The sequence below is a fragment of the Gracilinanus agilis genome, chromosome 3, assembly GCF_016433145.1.
Source record: "Gracilinanus agilis isolate LMUSP501 chromosome 3, AgileGrace, whole genome shotgun sequence".
NCBI lineage: Eukaryota > Metazoa > Chordata > Mammalia > Didelphimorphia > Didelphidae > Gracilinanus > Gracilinanus agilis.
Genome location: NC_058132.1, coordinates 386,716,891 through 386,736,932, shown reverse-complemented (window position 1 = coordinate 386,736,932; position 20,042 = coordinate 386,716,891). Strand labels below are relative to the sequence as shown.

The 20,042-nt window shown below is 32.3% G+C and overlaps 1 protein-coding gene across 1 annotated transcript in view; it reads right to left on the bottom strand.

Annotated features, from left to right (window-relative positions):
* Positions 1–20,042, bottom strand: part of IL1RAPL1 (interleukin 1 receptor accessory protein like 1) — a 906,599-nt gene that overhangs the window by 615,357 nt on the left and 271,200 nt on the right. The window contains exon 4 of the mRNA XM_044669211.1: positions 18,445–18,598. Coding sequence (XP_044525146.1) covers positions 18,445–18,598 — 154 coding nt within the window. The remainder of the gene's footprint in view (positions 1–18,444; positions 18,599–20,042) is intronic.

The following is a 20,042-nucleotide window of genomic DNA, read 5'->3' as shown; positions in this document are numbered from 1 at the left end:
AAGCATAAGCATTCTATTTTTTATAATGCATCTGCTGCTATTGGCTTTCTTTTCCACTCAATTTTTTATTGATAAAAGTGATTTATTTCGAAATAAAATTTGTAATAATGTTATTGTTTGGTCCAACTTTAAACCTACAACTGACAATAGGCAGAAATTTAAATTTAATTCCTAGAATTTGGTAGGGAACATAAGATTTGATTTAAGAACTTTGTCAGCTTGTCTTCTAACTAAACATAGAAAATTGCCCAGGGCCTAATCTAAGCTTCAGCTACATGATGCCAAAGACAATTGATAATTTAGACATATGGATAGGTTGTCTTATGCTAAGCTAAACAATGAGAGGTAATTTGATGTATTTTTTCTCATGCCATCATTTAGAAATATAGAAAAAATCCTTCAAAGTTAAGAATTTTCTTCATATCAAATTAAAATATAATTCTAAAAACTAAGATGTTTTGATGTTTTAAGTATTTATTAACTTATTTATAATTTTTTACATGTTGATACATTTTAAATAATAGCTTCTGACATTTTGTGATCCATGTTCTCTTTCTTTTCCCCCATCCCTAGGAAATTGATTAATATATGTTATACATGTGTTATCATGCAATACATATTTCCATGTGCTTTATTTTGTGAAAGAAGATATATATTGCTTATACAAGAAAAAATCATGAAGGAGATAAAGTGAAAAATGGTACACTTCAAAGGCATTCAGATTTTATCAGTACTTTCCTTGAGGGTGGATACCTAGAGGATTTTTAAATTATTTTCTTGATTTTTAAAAAATCTATAATTAAACTCAATGTTGACTATCCAACACAAGTTAGTAGGCAGGAAATTAGAACCCTAATAAGGTGAAGACAGAGAAAATGGATTGGGCAATGAAGAAATTCCTAGGTTTATCCATTATATGTTGACCACACTAGGATTTAACTCTTAAAATGCCCAATATTGAGTATCCAGTTAATTGTGCTGTTGTCAGGATAAAAAGAAGTTGTATATAACGAAAACATATTGGCTTGTACTCTATAAGTCACATGGAAAAATCAATGCTTGTCAAGCAGGAAAGGCCAACATAGTAAAAGAAAAAAATGTTCATTAAAAAAACCTTTGAGCTCACAGATAAAACAATGATCTAAGTAGTCATTTTTAATTGGTTTTTCAAAATATGCTTTAAATTGAAATGGGATTACTGAGCTCTGCAAACTAGTAGTAAAAATTAATATAAAAGATTTATTATAACATAGTTTCCCTCAGGCTTAATTCTTCCACCAGTATTAATTCATCTTATATATGGACAATTAATTAGACTTGACTTGGAAGTCATGTTCCCCTTTTATAAAAATACTCATACATAGGGTATTTTTGTTTTACGAAGTATAAGATGTGATGAGGCAAGACAAGATAATGATTTTATATATTAAGATAGGATGAAGTGGGTAAAAATGTTAAAAAGTTCCTGTCAATAATGTATTCAATATGTATTAATTGAACACTTTCACCCTAACCAAATTACATTGACTTGCATCATGATTTTTATAAACTATAAGTGACATTAACCCTGAAACAATTTCTAAGCCACTTTTATAGTCTACAGAGTGGATATAATATAGAAAAAAAGAATATCCTTTAAGATTTAAAGCTCTTTTAAAGTACAAGAATTCAATTGGATAAAGCCAATTAATCTAATTATTAAAAGTATGTGAAAAGCATTATGCTATAGTGTTGAGAGCAACTTATCAATTCAATTCATTCAATTATTCAATTATTAATAAGACAATATTAGTAACTCACAAAATTAAAAGCTTAATGGGGAAGATAAGAAAAACAGTTCACAAATGACTACATGTAGCCCCCAGTAGTGACAGTAGGCACCAGTAGAATCAAAGCCATGGTCTGGCCAGAAGCATTCCTCCCATGAATCCCCGAAACCCCTCCTTTCCATCCCTCCCTGATATACTTGATAATAACTAACTGTTCTAGACAAACTCACTGAGAAAAACAGTTCCCTGAGAATCTGGACTAGATGGTTACATATTTACCTGTGATTTATTATCCTATAGAAAATTCTGCATAGAGCCACTGAGGTAATCTAGATCCATTGTCTCTATCTTGTAAATCATTACTAATCATTGTCTCTGTAAAAGATTTACCTTAACTGAGGCGGACATGAATGGGAAATAGACCCTGAACAAGGACACTTGTTACAACCAGTGGAAATGTGCATTGGCCATGGGTGGGGGTAGAGCGGGGGGTGAAGGGGAAAGTAGGGGCATAAAGTATGTAAACAGATTAAAAACAAATATTAATGTCTAATAAAAAAATAAAAAAACACCTTTAAAAAATCGTGGCAATGAAATATGCCTATTCAAAAGTTCTGTTCAAATGAATTGGCACATTTATCTTTGACTCTGAGGCATTTGAGAGCTGAATGTATAGCATTTGATCTATTTCTTTATAGGTTTATTTTTCAATATTATCAGAGAATGGTTAAATTTTCTTGGCCTAGAAGAGACTTCTATTAAAACATTATTGGCATTTAAAAAAATAAAATAAAATAAAATGTAAGCTACATGAGGACAAAAAAAAAAAAAAAAAAAAGGTTTACCTTAGCCTACATCATTTTCCCTGTAAAATATGTATCCAAATCATTGTCACTAATTAGCAAGAGGATTCTGCATGTCTGTCAGTTTGTCAGTTTGACCCTCCTATAATCCCAGAATAATTTCTCTCATCCCAGTTCGCTGACCCATGAGTAATTTGTTGTGCAGGTCTCAAAAACTACAGGATAAAAGAAAGTATAAAGGCTTGTAATAATGGTAGCAAGTACCAAATTTGAAAGAATGAGGAACTTTGTGGGATTAGTGTTGTGGCCCGGGCACCTGGACTACAAAGGAACTAGAGGAAAAGTGAAATGAAAGAAAGGTTTTCCAGTTTCATGAAATAGTAAGTAAAGATATAAAAATGGGGGAAAGTTTGATATGTGTTTAGGCTATAGCAAATAATTGATTTTGTTTACATTTAAGTGGTCTTTCAACCCTCCTAGTCTTCTTTTCACAACACTGCATGAATACATGAAAGGAAATAATATAAAAGCTTTTATATGGACATGGACTAGTAAACTAAGGAGACTGAATTTCACTTTCAGGCAGTTGAAGACTTTCCATTTCTGATAAAATCTAATTAGAAATTTTTGTTGAGAATATTAATCTTCAAAAATCTATGTAGAAGTGAGAGTAGAAGACTGGAGAATCTAGAAAGAAGAGGACAGGGGTACCAATAAAGTTGGTTATTGTGAGAGTTCATTCACTTAAAGATTTTTCCAGTATAACTAACCTGTCATGTAACTTGAATTCCTTCTTAACTGAACTCTTCTTCTAATTCTTTATTGTGTTATGAAGATTGTTGCCCTAAGGCAAATAAAGCCTTATAAGTAAAGCACAACTTTTTATTAAAATGTATAACTATAAGCTTTGAACACTGACTTAGTGCAGTCCGTTTTCTGAAGAACATCCTGACTAACTTTAAAGAGGCATATTATTAGATTAGCCAAAGGATGATGATTTTTTAAAGCAATAATATGTCTCAAACGATAGTCTACTGTTGAGAGCCAGGCCTAGAGCAGGAGGTCCTAGGTTCAAATCTGGCTTCAGACATTTCCCAGCTGTGTGACCTGGGCAAGTCACTTGACCCCCATTGCCTACCCTTACCACTCTTCTGCCTTGGAGCCAATACACAGTATTGACTCTAAGACATAATGTAAGGGTATTAAAAAAAAAAAAAAAAAAAAGATAGTCTACTGGTTAGACTTCTGGGGGTAGAGCCAAGCAAAAGAGTAACTAGAACACCAGCTCTGTTTCACCATGAAAATCCTCTCAGACCATGATTAAAATATCACCACAAAATGAATACAGGAGCGAACAAACCAAGAAGGAGACAGAGTGAAACAACCAAGAAGGAGACAGAGTGAAACAACCTTCAAGAAAAGAAAAACTCAAAAGGTAGGCAGGAACCATCTTGGGAACTGAAGTGAGAGAGGAGCAGAGCTAGTAGGGAATGAAGAGCAAGCCAAGAGCAAACCACAACCCCTAGGCCCATCCTCACCCCACATCTGCCATTACAGGGTCTGAACTTAAGTCCTACCTAACAGTCAGACCCTGAGATCCTTCCTGGGCAAACAGTGGTTCAGGTCAACCCACAACCCTTGAAATTTCAAACCTTTGGAGAAGTCCAGAGTCCTAGCCAAGGGCAATCTGGGCTGAATTGGGCTGATCCATGCAGGAACAGAGCGAAGCCAGGAATCCCAATCTGGGTATGGGATGAAGACATAATCCACAGTTTGGAGTGAGGACACAGTTCTCTGGGGGAACCCCCCTTCCCCCAACACCTCCCCCCCCATTCTTTTTGCCCAAAACTAAGGGTAGAGCTCCAGGACAGGGTAATCAAGGGTGTACCTGATTGAATCAAAAATAACTTGAGACCAAAAACTTGAGCCTAAGTCTGGGGCTAGAATTTGATCAGCCCCTAGCCTGAACAAGTTAAGACTGAGATCAAAAGCTTACATCCAAGCCTGAGGAAAGTCTGTAAGCTTTCAGCATCTCAAGAGTCAATTGAATTAGCAGGGAGAGGGGGCTCTCAGAGCTCTCAGCCCTCAGACCATGTGGTAAACTAGTTAGCCCAGAACATAAGCCAAAAATAGCATCAAGAAAGGACTGAAGTTTAAGAGGGTGCCCCAACTTCCCAGAAAACAAAGCCTACCATTAATTAGATAGGAAAAATGAGCAACCAACCAAGAAAACACCTAATGCTAAAGAATTTTTGTGGAGTAAAAGAACAAGGTATAAATGTAGACAGGGACGGCAAAAGCAAAGGAAATACACTCAAAGTCCAAAAGAAAAATATCGATTGGACACAGAGTCTGGGAGAGCTCAAAAAGACTTCAAAAATGAAGAGAGGGAAAGGAAAAGTGGGGAAGAGAAATGAAAGTGATACAAGAAGAAATGAAAGTGATGCAAGGAGAAGAGAAAGTGATGTAAGAAGAAATGGAACAATTGAAAAATAGGAACCAAAAACTGATAGAGGAAAACCAGGTATTAAAAATCAGAATTGACCATTGAGAAACTAATGGTTACATGAGAAATCAAGAAACAATAAAGCAGAATCAAATAAATGAAAAAAGAGAGGAAAATATGAAATATCTTACTGAAAAGAAAAAAAAAAACCTGACCTAAAAAATAGGTTTAGGAGAGACAACTTGAGAATTATTGGACTATCTGAAAGCCATGATGAAGAAAAAACGTGAACATCATATTACAAGAAATTATCAAAGATAAATGCCCAGAGATGCTTGAACAAAAAAAACAAACAAAGCTGAAATTGAAAAATTCACAGATTGCCTCCAGAAAGAAATCCTCAATTGACAACTTCCAGGAATGTAATAGCTAAATTCAAGAGCCACCAAGCCAAAGGCAAAATACTTTAATCAGCCAGAAAGAAACCATTCAAATACCATGGAGCTACAATCAGGATCACATAGGACCTAGTGGCTTCTCCATTAAAGGATTAAAAGGCATGAAATATGATATTCAGGAAGGCAAAAAATTTGGTTTTACAACACAAGAGTTACCTATCCAGCAAAACTAAGTATATTCTTTCAGGGGGAGAAAATGGTCATTCAATAAGATAGAAGTTTTCCAAGCATTCCTGAGGAATAAGCCAGACCTAAACAAGAAATATGAAGTCCAAATATGAGACACAAGAGAAGCCACAAAAGGTAAATAAGAAAGCGAAAATTTAAGGATTCATTAAGGTCAAAATGTTTATATGTCTACATGGAAAGAGAACATCTGTAATTCTCAAAAATTACTCTTAGTAGTACAGAAGATAGGAGGAATTTACTCAGAAAGAGGGTGGGGAAGTAAGCTGATTATAATGATATGATATGTATGTAAATGTGATGATGTGAAATGATATGTATATATGATATATATGCATATGAATGATAGGTAAAAATCATGGGGTGAAAGAGAGGGTTGCACTGAGAGAAAAGGGAAGGGAGAAATAGAATGGGTTAAATTACATAACATAAAGAGGTATGAAAAATCAGAGGGAAGGATAAGGCTGGTGACAGGTAATATTTAAACTTTACATTCATTTTAACTGGCTCAGAGAGGGGGAAAAAAGCAAAACACTGGTGAGGAGGAAGAGAGTGAAAGGGAATATAGAAGGATATAAAAGGGATAATATGATGGAGAGCAATACACAGTATTCATAAGTTTGAATATGAATGGGATAAACTCATCCATAAAAAGGAAACAGAATCCTACCATATGTTGTTTACAAGAAACACACCTGAGGCAGAGTGACACACACAGATTAAAGGTAAAAGGATAGAGCAGAATTTATTGTACATCCTCTAAATTAAAAAAAAAAATAGGAGTAGCAATCATGATATAATAAATGCAACATTTTAAGATCATAATGTGATAAAAATATAATTAACAAGGATCCATGGAAAGGCAAAAACAAAATGAATTGGAAACTAAATAATATAATTCTTAAAAAGTGGTGGGTCAAAAAACAAATCATAGAAATAATTATGGACTTCATTAAAGAGATTGACAATGAGTAAACAACATATCAGAGCCTATGAGATACAGCCAAAGCAGTACTCAGGGGAGAATTTATATCTCTGAGTGCCTATAGCAACAAAATTGAGAGGGAGAAGATCAGTGAATTGGGCTTGCAACTTAAAAAATTAGAAAAATAACAAATTAAACATCCCCAGAAAAAACTGAATTGGAAATACTAAAAATTAAAGGAGAAATTAATAAAATTAAAAATAAAAGAACCATTGAACTAATAAATAAAACTAGGAACTGGTACTTTGAAAAAGCAAATGAAATACTGATCAATCTATTAAAAAAAAAGAAAGGAGAGAATCAAATTAATGGTATCAAAGATGAAAAGAATGATCTTACCTCTAAAGAAAAGGAAATTAAGGTAATTGTTAAGAACTATTTTGCCCAAATATATGACAATAAATATGATCATAGTTAAAATCATTATCTGGGACAAGATGGATGCCACCTTGAAGGACAGGGCTGGCAGTTGAGAGTTTCGGAATGTTCCCAGGTGCCATTAGCCAGGGACAAAAATTGGTTGCCCCACCCTATAAATACCCCCAAGGAACAACAGTTGAGAGCTCAGAGCTCAAATTTGAGCAGGCTTCTCTTGGAACAAGAACTGGAACAGAGGGAGGTGAAGGTAGGCCTAAAACCTATAACCTGTACCTGACTGAGAGAGAGGTAGTGATCAATCAACACCATTGATAGTAGATCTGAGAGAGTATATACATCATCTATCCACATAAATATCAATAACCTTCCCTAATCTCTGGCTTGGCTGTGGCCAGGTCAGGTCAGGTTAGTGAGAGGGTAAAGACTTCCAGTTTCTATCAGCCTAGCAATCTTCAGACTTGATCAACAATTAGTTTAGTAGTCAAACAAATAGCAATAGGGTTCCCAGATCCTCAAACATATTACCTTATTTCCTTTCCCCATTAATGGTTTCAATAGAGTGATTTACCAACAATTACCCTTCCTGACTGGTTTTTCTACCAAAGCCCTTGGGAAAGGGAGATCAATACACAGTCAGATAACAGCATTTCCAATAGCCAATCAATAGCCTCATCAACAAATAATCCAACCTCAGATTGGGGCCTAGTGAGAATAATCATCTATCTAACCTCTCAAGGTTCCCTAACCTGGGCATCTTTTAGAAGAAAACAACTGACATGCTTAATCAATCAAGCCTGTCAGTAAGGGTAGGCATAGATTACATCCATAGCTATTGTGAGAGGAGTGTGTTTCCTCCCTCACCAACTATAGCCAGCTTGGGCCTCAGGCATCTGATCCCTCCTACATTCATACTATCTCTGAGATCTATATACCATCCATCCTCCAAGATCTATAGAAGATCTAAAGGAGATATACATAAATATTATAAGGGCCTTTCATTTCTTTTTAACATCATCTAGGTGAAATGGATAATATTTACCCCCCAAAAATAAATTTCCTAGATTAACAAAAGAAGAAATAGAGTACTTAAGTAATCACATATCAGGAAAAAAATTGAATAAACTATCAAGGAACTTCCTAATAAAAAATCATCAGGGCCAGATAGATTCACAAGTGAATTCTATTAAACATTTAAAGAACAATTAATCCCAACACTATACAATTATTTGACAAAATAAGCAAAGAAAGAGTCTTACCAAATTCTTTTCATGACACAAATATCGTAATGATTCCAAAGCCAGGCAGACCAAAAACAGAGAAATAAAACTATAGACCAATCTCCTTAATGAACATAGATGCAAAAAATTGTAAATAAAATACTAGCAAAAAGACTACAGTAAGTTATCACAAGGATTATCATTATGATCAGGTGGGATTTATACCAGGAATTCAAGGATGTTTTAACATTAGAAAAACCATCCACATAATTGACCATATCAATAATAAAACCAACAGAAATCACATGATTATCTCAATAGATGCAGAAAAAACCTTTGACAAAGTACAACACTCATTCCTATTGAAAACACTAGAAGGTACAGGAAAAGAAGAGCCCTTCCTCAAAATATTTAACAGTATTTTTTAAAAACCAGCAGCAAGTATCATCTACAATGGGGATAAGTTAGGAGCCTTCCCAATAAGTTCAAGAGTGAAGCAAGGATGTCCATTATCACCTATATTATTTAATATTTTACTTAAAACACTAGCAATAGCAATTAAAGAAGAAACCAAAATCTTTGGAGGGATTAAAGTTTGCAGTGAGGAGACTAAACTATCTTTGCAGATGATATGATGGTATACTTAAAGAATCTTAGAAAATCGGAGTGTTCATCAATTGGGGAAGGGCTGAACAAACTGTGTATCTGATGGTGATGGAATATTATTGTGATGAAAGGAAAAATGAACTGGAGGAATTCCATGTGAACTGGAAAGACCTCTAAGAATTGATGCAGAGCAAAAGGAGCAGAACCATTGTACACAGAGACTGATGCATTGTGGTACAATCGAACGTAACAGACTATTCTACTAGCAGCAATGCAATGATCCAGGATAACCTGAGGAATTTATGAGAAAGAATGCTATCCACATCCAGAGAAAGAACTGTGGGAGCAGAAAAACAAAAGAAAAACATATGATTGATCACATAGTTCAATGGGGATATGATTGGGCTATTGATCTTAAAAGATCACTCTACTGAAAATATGGATAACATGGAAATAAATTTTGAACAATGATACATGTATAACCCAGTGGAATTGCTTGTCAGCTCTGGGAAGGGAAAGGGAAGAAGGGAGGGAATCATTAATCATGGAACCATGGAAAAATATTCTAAAAAAAAAAAAAGGATCTTAGAAAATCAACTAAAAGGCTAGTGGAAATAATTAACAATTCAATAGTCAGGTGTACTTTATTTAATCTTTAAGAGATTCTACCTCATTCCCCATATATCCATTCATACAGTTACCATCATAGTTCAGTGCCACTACACTAATGTAATAGTCTCTTTTTAAAAAAAATTTTTTTTAAACCCTTACCTTTCATCTTGGAGTCAATACTGTATATTGGCTCCAGGGCAGAAGAGTGGTAAGGGTAGGCAATGGGGGTCAAGTGACTTGCCCAGGGTCACACAGTTGGAAAGTGTCTGAGGCCAAATTTGAACTTAGGGCATCCCATCTCTAGGCCTGGTTCTCAATCCACTGAGCTACCCCACTGTTCCCTAATGTAATTGTCTCTTAATTGATCTCTCTACATCTGATCATTTCTCTACCCAATATACCTAGTGCAACACTTCTAAATTTAAATAGCTTAAGCATATATTTGAAAATGTCATTTTCATGTTCAGAAAGTTCATTGGTTCTCTATTGGCTATTGGATAAATTTTAAATTTTGTTTAGTATATAAAATTCTTCATAATCTGGCTGTGATGTATTTTTACAGAATGACTACACATTATTTCTCCTCATATAGCAGAATTTCTAATTGAAAAATTAAATTTGCTCCTCCTCATATATAGTACAGTATTATATCTCATCAACTCCGATTCTTGGAATCATTAGCTCATTTCAAGTATCAACTTAAGTGCAATCCTGGAGAAGATACTTTCAGGTTGCCCCAGTCATTACTGCTAACCTCTCTGCTTCTTCCAACTCTCTAACTGAAATAGATTTTTATTTACTTTTACTATATTTTATATTTTCTTATCTGTGCTTAATTTTTCCTCTTAGGAATATAAACTTCATAAGAATAGAGACCATTTTTAATCTTTGTTTTTGTATATCTTCTATCTTAAATCATAATTATTAACATAATAAATTAATAAATTATGGTCAAATTGAATTATGTTTATTGAATCTAATTTATTTCTATATTACAAAAGTTCTGTGCTCAAAGAAAAATTTAAAACACATTGAATACTAAATGATTTCTATTCTATTTCAAAATTTGTTGAGAATTGAATAAAAATATTTCCCATCATTTATATACATCATGAATATATTGAATGGAACCCATTCTTAAGACCAAGTCATTTGCTCTGTCAATGAATATGATCATTGTTCCATATCAGCAATTAATTACTAATAGTAGTTTGTTAAGTATTTGCTTTATGCCATATTGTTACTTAAGCTCTGAATTATAAGACCAGAATCAGTATTTTTTGAGAAATCATGTAAAACTGAAGAGGTTATAACAATTAGAGATAAATATCCTGATTACTTAAGAATGAGAAAAAATGAATTCCCAAAACTAAAGACTAGTGAGAATGATGTTTAACCCTGACAAACTTTTAAAAAGAAGTTTTTAGAAGATTCTTTCTGAATCCTTAGATAAATAAGAAATTAATTTAACATTATGGTACATAAAACTAAAAGTCCTTTAAAATCATTTAGTACAAACCAATAGGTTTATAGATTATCTTTACGAACCATCTTGGGTTCACTAAGAAAAAATCTTGATAGAATAATTTCATTTCATTTTAAAGATTAGGTTAATCAACTGAATACCTCAGTTACAGTGAATATTATAGTTTTGGATTATTAGGAACTTGATAGAGCTATTAATAAAATTCTTAAGGATTATCTCTTTTTAAAAATGTTACCCAAATAAATTAATATTTGTTAATTCATAATATATGAACATTTTTGATTAATGAAATAGAAAAGCAAAAATGTTATATACATAGTGTACTGATTAAGGAATTAGTGCCAAATTGCTAAACTGAGACCATCTCTTTGCTGTAGAGCTCAGGGGGCTACAGAGTTCCACTCTCATTGTTTGTTAGTAGTTTGATTGAATATATGATTATAAAACTTAAATAAATCTTCAAGAGAAAAATACATACATATATATGATTCAAATAATCTCATCTCTGAATTTTTTAAAAGTATTAATTATAAAAGGCATAAATGTACATCAATCAACTTAGCTTAAAATAATAACAAAACCCACAAGTACAGAATATGTGACTTACCAGAATTTTATTTTTAAAAAGAATGAATTCTTTAAGCTACCAAAAGTTTGCTATATGAGTACCAAAATGTTAATTCAATATTTGACTAATTAATATAATAATGTCTTGATTATTTGAAGTTTTATTTAAACTGTAACTCTTCTTATTATAACATACTTAATTGTTCTATGTTTAGTAATAGGCGCTACATTATAAAACTTTAAACAACAAACCAGAGAATGTACAGGACAGGACAATCAAGATATTGGAGGATATAATATAAGGAATAGTAGCTATCTTTTAAGTTCTTAAAAAACAGTCATGTATTGTAGTCTGTATTGCAGAGATCATAACTATGTAATAGCTGAATACACAGGAGAGCAAGCAAGGAATTAATAACAGGAAGATGGTGTTTCCTGGTCCCCAAGTAAGACTACAGCTCCTCAAATTCCCTTTAGAATCAAGGACCCCTCCCCAAGATGCAGTGAACAAAATGTTCTATTCACTGCATGCCTTAGAATTATAACACACCCTCAGAAAGGTGTTTTTCTTTTATACAATTGCACAAAATGAAAAACAGTTGCTTCAGAATAGAAGAAAGAAAAGGAGGACTTCTGATTTTTTGCTTTATTTTGGTCAAGGTAGCAAGAAGAAAAGGAAAGTAATTGAAACTCTTTCAAAATGCAATGGTCACTTTTAAATGATCTCAGACAGCTTTATTCCATCTCTCTCACTCCAACATTCTCTTTTTTTAAGAAAATTATGGTCTCCAAAATGATCTGAAGTTTTGACAAAAATACTTTTGAAATTAATTTGAAGGTTTTATGATGTTTAAATAGTGAAATTTATCCTGCATTACAGTGACAAGTTAATTCTGCCTAGTCAAATCTCAATTTTTCCCAATTAAACAATATTCCAGAGGGAATATAGATTCCTTTGCTAACATATCCCTTTGGTATATAATTACACATTTTGCCAACATTTCATACCAGTTTTAGTACTGGAGATTTAGAAGAGGGTTTCTCTAAATGCCAAAATAAGACTGCCTCAATCTCTCTTTAACTCCCAGTTTCTTTCACAATAAGCAAAATAATATTTTCCCAGATTGAGCTCCAATAAATCACAAAGACAAAATATTTTTTAAAACAAAGATTATTTCTAGATCATAGATAATTAAAATGCATATGTATGAATTCGGGAAAGTAACTCAATAAAATATATAAATCTACTGGAAAGAGTTGATGCAGATGAAAAATCTATATTTCAAAATGAACTATGAGAATTTATCTATACATGTATACGTTCTGGTGGAAGATGGGAATAGACTATATTTTACAATAAATTTAACCCTAAACAATGATAAAAAGCAAAAAAAAAGTTCAGAAAAGATATTCATGCAAACTTAAGCATTTGTTCAGGACAAAGAAAGGTAGATACAAAGGAGAGGTTAAACTAGAACTGATCAAAGCTTGCAACAACTGTCCTATTTGTCATTCTGAAAGCAAAAAGAATGCAAAGAATATGTAATTTCTTGGATCCCCATTAGTTGAGGAATGAATTGACTTTAGTCATTTGGAGAAGAGAAAATACATTTAAAAGTATGCTTATTTTATTCTTCTTATTACTGCTACACTAGCTAGAAGATTATTTTTTCAATAGTGATAAACTTTTCAGGGATATTTGTAAATACTGTATATCTTAAGGTTATATTTACAGACATCACTGCAAAGTTTATCTTGAATCTTCTAAAAATAAGAAATCTATGCCATATTTGTGGCCTCCACTTGGGATCAAAGGAGACTTGTTACTCATTTATAAAAAACATTTTTAAAATCTAGAAACTTGACTTGTCCTTTTTTAGACCTTTTCATTGACCCACCATAATGATCACAGGTACTTCTTTAATTCTCTGAGATGCATATAGGCATATGAAATCTCAAGAGATTGACTTATCCATGAGCTAGCCTAGAGAGTGCTAGTTAGAACATTGGACAGAGCATTGGGCCTAGAATTAAGAAGATATGAGTTCAAATCTAGCCTTAGACACTGATTATCTGTCTGATTGTAGGCATGTTACTTAAATTATATCTGCCTCATTTTCTCTAACTATAAAATGTAGATAAAATAGCAACAAATTCCCAGGGTTGTTGCGTATAACAAATTAGAGAATATTTTAAAAATTCTTAATGCAATGCCTAGCACATAATATAGCAAATTTCCTTCCTTCAAGACACTTTGATCCAATCTAACCTCATGAGTACATGCACATCTTTACTTAGCTACTTTGGTACAAAGAAGTATATAAACTTTTAAGAGGTTAATTTATTGTTTATCTAAGCAATTAGGTGCCTAACAGAAAAGAGGAAAGTGAAATAGATGGAAAAGGGAAGGAAGAGTTGTTAAGACATGGTAGGACAGAGGAAGGAATGCTGAACTTGGACTCACAAGACTTCAGTTAGAATCTAGGTTTTGACCCAGACAATCTCTGCAACCTAGAACAAGTTACCTCACCTATTTAATCCTCAATTTCTCCATCTTTAAAAAAAAGCAGCACTAAATGATCCCTAGTTCAAAATCATAGATCTTATGAATGCTGTTGGGGTTGTTATGAGGGTAATTTGAGGAAAGGTGTTTGGGATAAGGGAATTGAAAGGAGGATGATTGGAGACTTGGTAAGTGGGTAATCTCGGTTACAGGTAGGCTGGGATTAAAGGAGATTCAAGGTATAATAGGACTGAAGTCAGGAGTATAACACAGAAGGGAAACAGAAATCTTCTTGGGAGAAAGAAGCTAAACTAAACAGACTAACACAGCAGGCTTTCAGACTAGGACTTAGACTCAAACATAAGCTGAAGGAAACAGACTAGACTGAAATTAACAAACAGGCTTTAGTTAATTTCACAGGAAGGGACTTATTTTGAAGTAACCTCTTCCTTCAAGATGGTTGCCCCAGCTACCCTCTAAGCCCAGAGTATGTTGTCTCTTTCCCTCTTCTTCCCTCTTGTTAACTAATAGACAAATTACACTAAATAGGACTATTGAAACAAAAAGGGTTTATTTATTTGAAGGATGTTGTTAGGTAGGTGGATTAAAGGAAAGCCCTATCAGTTATCTCAGGAACCTCAGGTCGGGGAAGGGAAGTGAAGATGAATCTGAATAAGGACCTGCCTTACTCAGTTTTACAAAATGCTATCTAAAAGGAATAAATGATGATTTGATTAAATTATAGATAATGCTGCCAGTTAGATAACTCTTCACAGATTTAACTCCTCTCTAATTTCTCTCCTTATAAACTCCACAGCCACTCAGGTAAGGGAGGGAAGGCAGGGTGGTATTAGGAAAGGAAGATATAAAGGGTCTATCTAAAATAATAATTTCTTAAGTAAATATATCAATGCTAGGCTAAATTTCAATATTGAAGCTAGATAATCTAAGAGCTCGCTCATTGACTTCCTCCCTCCACGGAAGATCCAGTCAACTGCCTCTCCTCAAGATTCTAAAACCTCTAACAGCTTTTTGGAACTCAGCCAAAGCTAGAAAAAACTATATCCCCCAATTCTGTATACTACAGGGTTCATAGAAGGATAGAGATCTCATATGCTTTCCAAGCCAGGATTCAATCGGTTGCATAGGAGAAGAGTCCGAGTCCATGACATCTACTTTATGCTTTATTAAGAACTGATAAATAAGAACAGGTGGGATATTTATTTGTTTTCCGCTGACAGTAGGGTTTAAATTGGTATTTTATGGTATAGCATGGCATAGCAAATGAATATGCCAATCATTGGCATAGCCACTGAATATGAATGTCAACTGGTTTGTGTGTTTGACTACTAACAGTATTATAGAAATATAGACTAGTTGCTAGAAAAAATATAACTTTATTGTGACAAAAGATTTGTTATTAAAAATGAAAACTATAAATCTTCATTGGGACAAATATAATTGCAATGCCTAGATATAATATATATGTGTGTATACTCATAAAACACATTAAGCACAGATATATGCATGCACGAATCATGATTTTTAATATATAATGTGTTTGTATGCATAAAATACATTTGCAAGTATAAAATGAAATAAAATGTGCATGTTATAAAATATAAATCTATAAACTGATTATATTTGATTCATAATAATTTATATGCTTATGTACATTTGAGTCAATCATCATGCCATCTATTTAAGAAAAATATTAAGTGAAAAGGACGTGAAAATTTACTAAACAATACTGGCAACTTTACAACCTCATTGAACCTTTCTGTCTTTTGGGAAATTTTATTGTACTTTATTGCTTCATATTCATGACTTTTGATTTAGAAAATAATTTTTCTACTGTCTAAATGTTTTTCATAAGAAAAGCAGGCACCATTGGGAAAAGGGATTATATTATGTTTTGGGGGAAGTGTGATCCGGTTGGACTGAACATAAAGTATATAAAACAATGAATCATTATCATGAAGAAATTTATCCCCCCTTTCCTGCTGTACTGAGTGACATGATTTATGTCCCAAGAATTGGATTAACCTTTGGCTATACGCATAGGAAATATGTTAGCTTGTCACATTATTTAAAGCAATTTGATATGAATAAATTGTACATTCAATAGACTTTATGTTAATACTTAAAATTCATTTTAATATGTACTATTCACGAATCTGAGCAAGCAGCTGTCCCATTCATATGAAATTGTAGATATTGTCAAATCTTTTTTACCTAAATCAGTGTGCGTAGAACTCAAAGAGAATACAGGCTCCATGCTCTTTGGTTGGATAGCAATTTTTTCTAGTGAAGCATTCTCAATTTATTCCCTGCTATGAGGAAATACTTCTTTCCTTTGATGGATGGAAAGAAGACATTTTGTAAAAAAGGAGTTTAATATGAATTTTTTTCTATTTATGTCTTACTACTTGAAAGATACCTGTCAGAGTGGTTTAGATTCATAGAATCAGTGCAAGAAAAAATAAGTTTAATACCAAGGGTTAGTTTTAGGCTGACTTTGTAAGCCAATGAAGACAGATTAGAAACTGGCTCCTATTTTCTCCTCAGAAGGCATCTTTTCCCACTTTCCATTACACTGCTGATTAAACTTCTCTTATCAAAATTTCTGCACCTGAGAGACACCACTTCAATAATGATTGGCAGCTTTCAGAAAGAAAGAAAATTCAATCTATTTTATAAAGGAAATGCAACACAGGAACATTTATCAGGCCTTTTTTATTAGGCTGTTGGCAAGATAGTGGAGTGAAGTGTTAAAGTATTAATTTAGATTTCATATCCAGACAGAGCTATTAAGTAGGAAAATTCCAAACTGCAGGGAAATCCTATATAAGTTTGCCCTGGCTGGTGTCATTTTGCTATAGTATTATGTATACTTTATAACAAGATTCACCATAAAGTCGCAACTACTGTAACATAATGTGGTAATTTACCTATTTCTATTGTTGTTTCTAAGTAACTAATTTATCCTCTTACCATAACTTCATTTCACTTAACATTTTTTGAGAGAACCAATTAATGATATATTTTCATAGTAAATCACAAAAACTTCATATGTACACACCTTTTTCCACATATGTGTATTTATACATACATTCTGAACTACATAATTCTGAAAGAATGAAAAGCTATTATACAAGAGATTCCATCATTTGTTTCCTGAGAAAATCAGCTGTCTACTACTGGTATAAATCAAAAGGATCCAAGAGCATTCATTCTATATTTCATCCAAAAGCAAGCTATGTGACAATCAGTTCTTTCTTTGATATTTCTAAGATGGTACCTGTCACAATTCGAAAAGGAAATGAATTCCATTTGACTGGGTAACATATTGAAGATAACACAATGTATTTTTTAAACTTTTCAAATAAAAATAAATTATGTCTAAAGAAAATATTGAAGAACTAAGATAGGTGACAGACACTCAAAACCCATTGTCCTTGTATTATTTGGCTTGAAAAAAATATATAATGAGAAAAAATTACAAAAACAAACATTAAATAATTTTACCAGAGTATCCTTTAAAAATTTTGTATATATCAACTGAAGACAAAATGATAAACACCAAATAACATGATTATGATTTTCACCTTTATACCTGTGCTGTCAAGTATTTTGGAAAAATAAAAACAAATTCAGTTTCTTTTACATTTCCTACTAAATCACAAACATTATCAACTTGAAAAGTCCACAATAAGTATAAAAAGTAACACTGTATTGTAATTTGCCACAGTTTAATGATTCTCAATATTGTGAGTGTATGAATGAGCTTTTACTCACAAGAGTATAACCAGATATACTCTTCCAATACAAATTGTATTTTAAGTATAATTGTAAAATGTGTCATCTTCACTACTTTAGCATTGTTTTAGCATTTTTAAAAGAGCTAAATTCCATGATGTCCTCATTTTGCATATCCATTTTATACTTTTTTTCTTTTTGAGGAACAATTTCCATTTAAGTCATTTACAAAGACTAATAATTAATAACTAAGAAGTTAATTAAATAACTGGATTCTAAATTTAAAATTGGGGAGGGAGTTGCTATTCTCCTAAACTCAAAAAGTAGTAGGCCTTGAACATAGAAAATATGTCAATAATGAAACCAATTGATAAACAAGAAGTAAATGGATTTTTTCAAGTATCTATAAATAAATACACAAATAGATAGATAAATAAATTACATTACAATTTTCTGTTTGTGGTATTGTGTATCTTAAAATTCCCTACAGTGTTATAAATGGATCCTTTTAATATAGCAACTTGATTTCAAATACAGATTCTCTAAATTTCAGAAGCAGTAGGTATTAACAATTCACTTTCCCTTATCACTTAGTCAAATTTGACTTGTAGACTATAGAATATGCTTCCAAAAAACAGTAAAAGCTGATATGTAAATTTGTGTACTTACCTGTGACACTGAGTTCAGTTGTTCTTCTAACAACAAAGCCTCCATATTTTAACTCACATGTATAATTTCCAATGTCATCTTCTCTAACCTCTCGTATTAGAAGAATATTCCTTTTGAATATTATACTTGGCCTCCATGTTTTTGTTCTGCATTCCTATATAAAGAAAAATAAGTGACAAATATCTATTTCAATGTAAATTACTTAAAGAAAAAAGTTATTAAAATTACATGTAAAATTTTTGGAGGAAGTTCTCATTTTATCTGTTACCTATACAAATATATAGATGGTTATAGATTTCATTAAAAGTTTTTATCTGAAAATTATATCAATATCAGTAGTGCATTGAAATACTATATTCTGCAGGTATGTAAAATTCATCTATGTAATATATTGTAGCTTAATAAATTTCAGCCTTCATTATTTTTATTCTGTCAAATTATAATTTCTACATGGTACCTAAGAATTATGCTTCTGGGAACAGAAATCTTATTACTCTAACCAGATTCCAAAGCTGAAAGTTAAATATACTTTTCAGAGATGATGAAAAGCATCTGAACAACTTCAATTTTTTTCCAAATACAAATTTTTTTGTGGACTGCCAATCTGATTTAAGTGGAGTTTTGGGGGAATGGGGAATATATCCAATTATTTCACACAAAGATGCATATATGCTTTTGTTTAATTTTGCTAGGCTTATAAAATGGTTATTTTTCCAGGGAATGCGAATTTAATTGTTAGGTAAAATATAATAATTTTCCTAATGGCAATTATGAATCATTGTCATATAGTTATATATATATATACACACACACACACACATATATAATGTAAAATGTCTTTGATACTATGTTTATAAAACATTAGGCATTTACATGCATTTGCACAGAATGTGTATAACTCATATAATTAGCTCAGCTATATTGAGTTAAGCAGTCTAATATTTTTTTTCCTGTATAGTGCCAGTTTTACATTCTGTTGCTTAATGTTACTTAAATTTCCAAGTAGTTTTATTGAAATGGCATTCTGTACTCAAAGTTCTCTGATTTAGAGAATTTTGTTATGGATATTAGGTTGTATAGTCTCTTATAATCAACTTGAAATATCTATGTTGTAATGACTATAGTATTATTAGTGAGAATATGAAGTCCTTAACATTTAATTTGTACTCTTTATGTAAAAGTGATAGTCTTCATATACTAAGTTTATGCTAGTCATCTATAGGACTAAAAAGACTACTTACAAATCCGTAGTCATTTAATACTGAATATAGGCTAAGTTTATTTTCTGATTAGTAATGGTCAATGCTCTCTGAGGCAATGAGATAAGTAAGGTGCATAGGTAAGAAAGTGAAAAGTTCAAATAACAGCATCTCCATTATTCTTATTATTAAGGGAAATAGTATGCCACATCCAGAACTTGTACCTTATTTTGCAATGTTGGATATTTAATTTATACCTTTTGGGGACAGGGATAGATTTCTGATTTCATTGTTATAAAGAAAAATGCCCTGCTAATGCAAATCTACATTTGTTAAAAAAAAAACTTTTCATCCAATATTGCTTCTTACAAAATCAATAAGTTAAGTGACTTGTTCAAG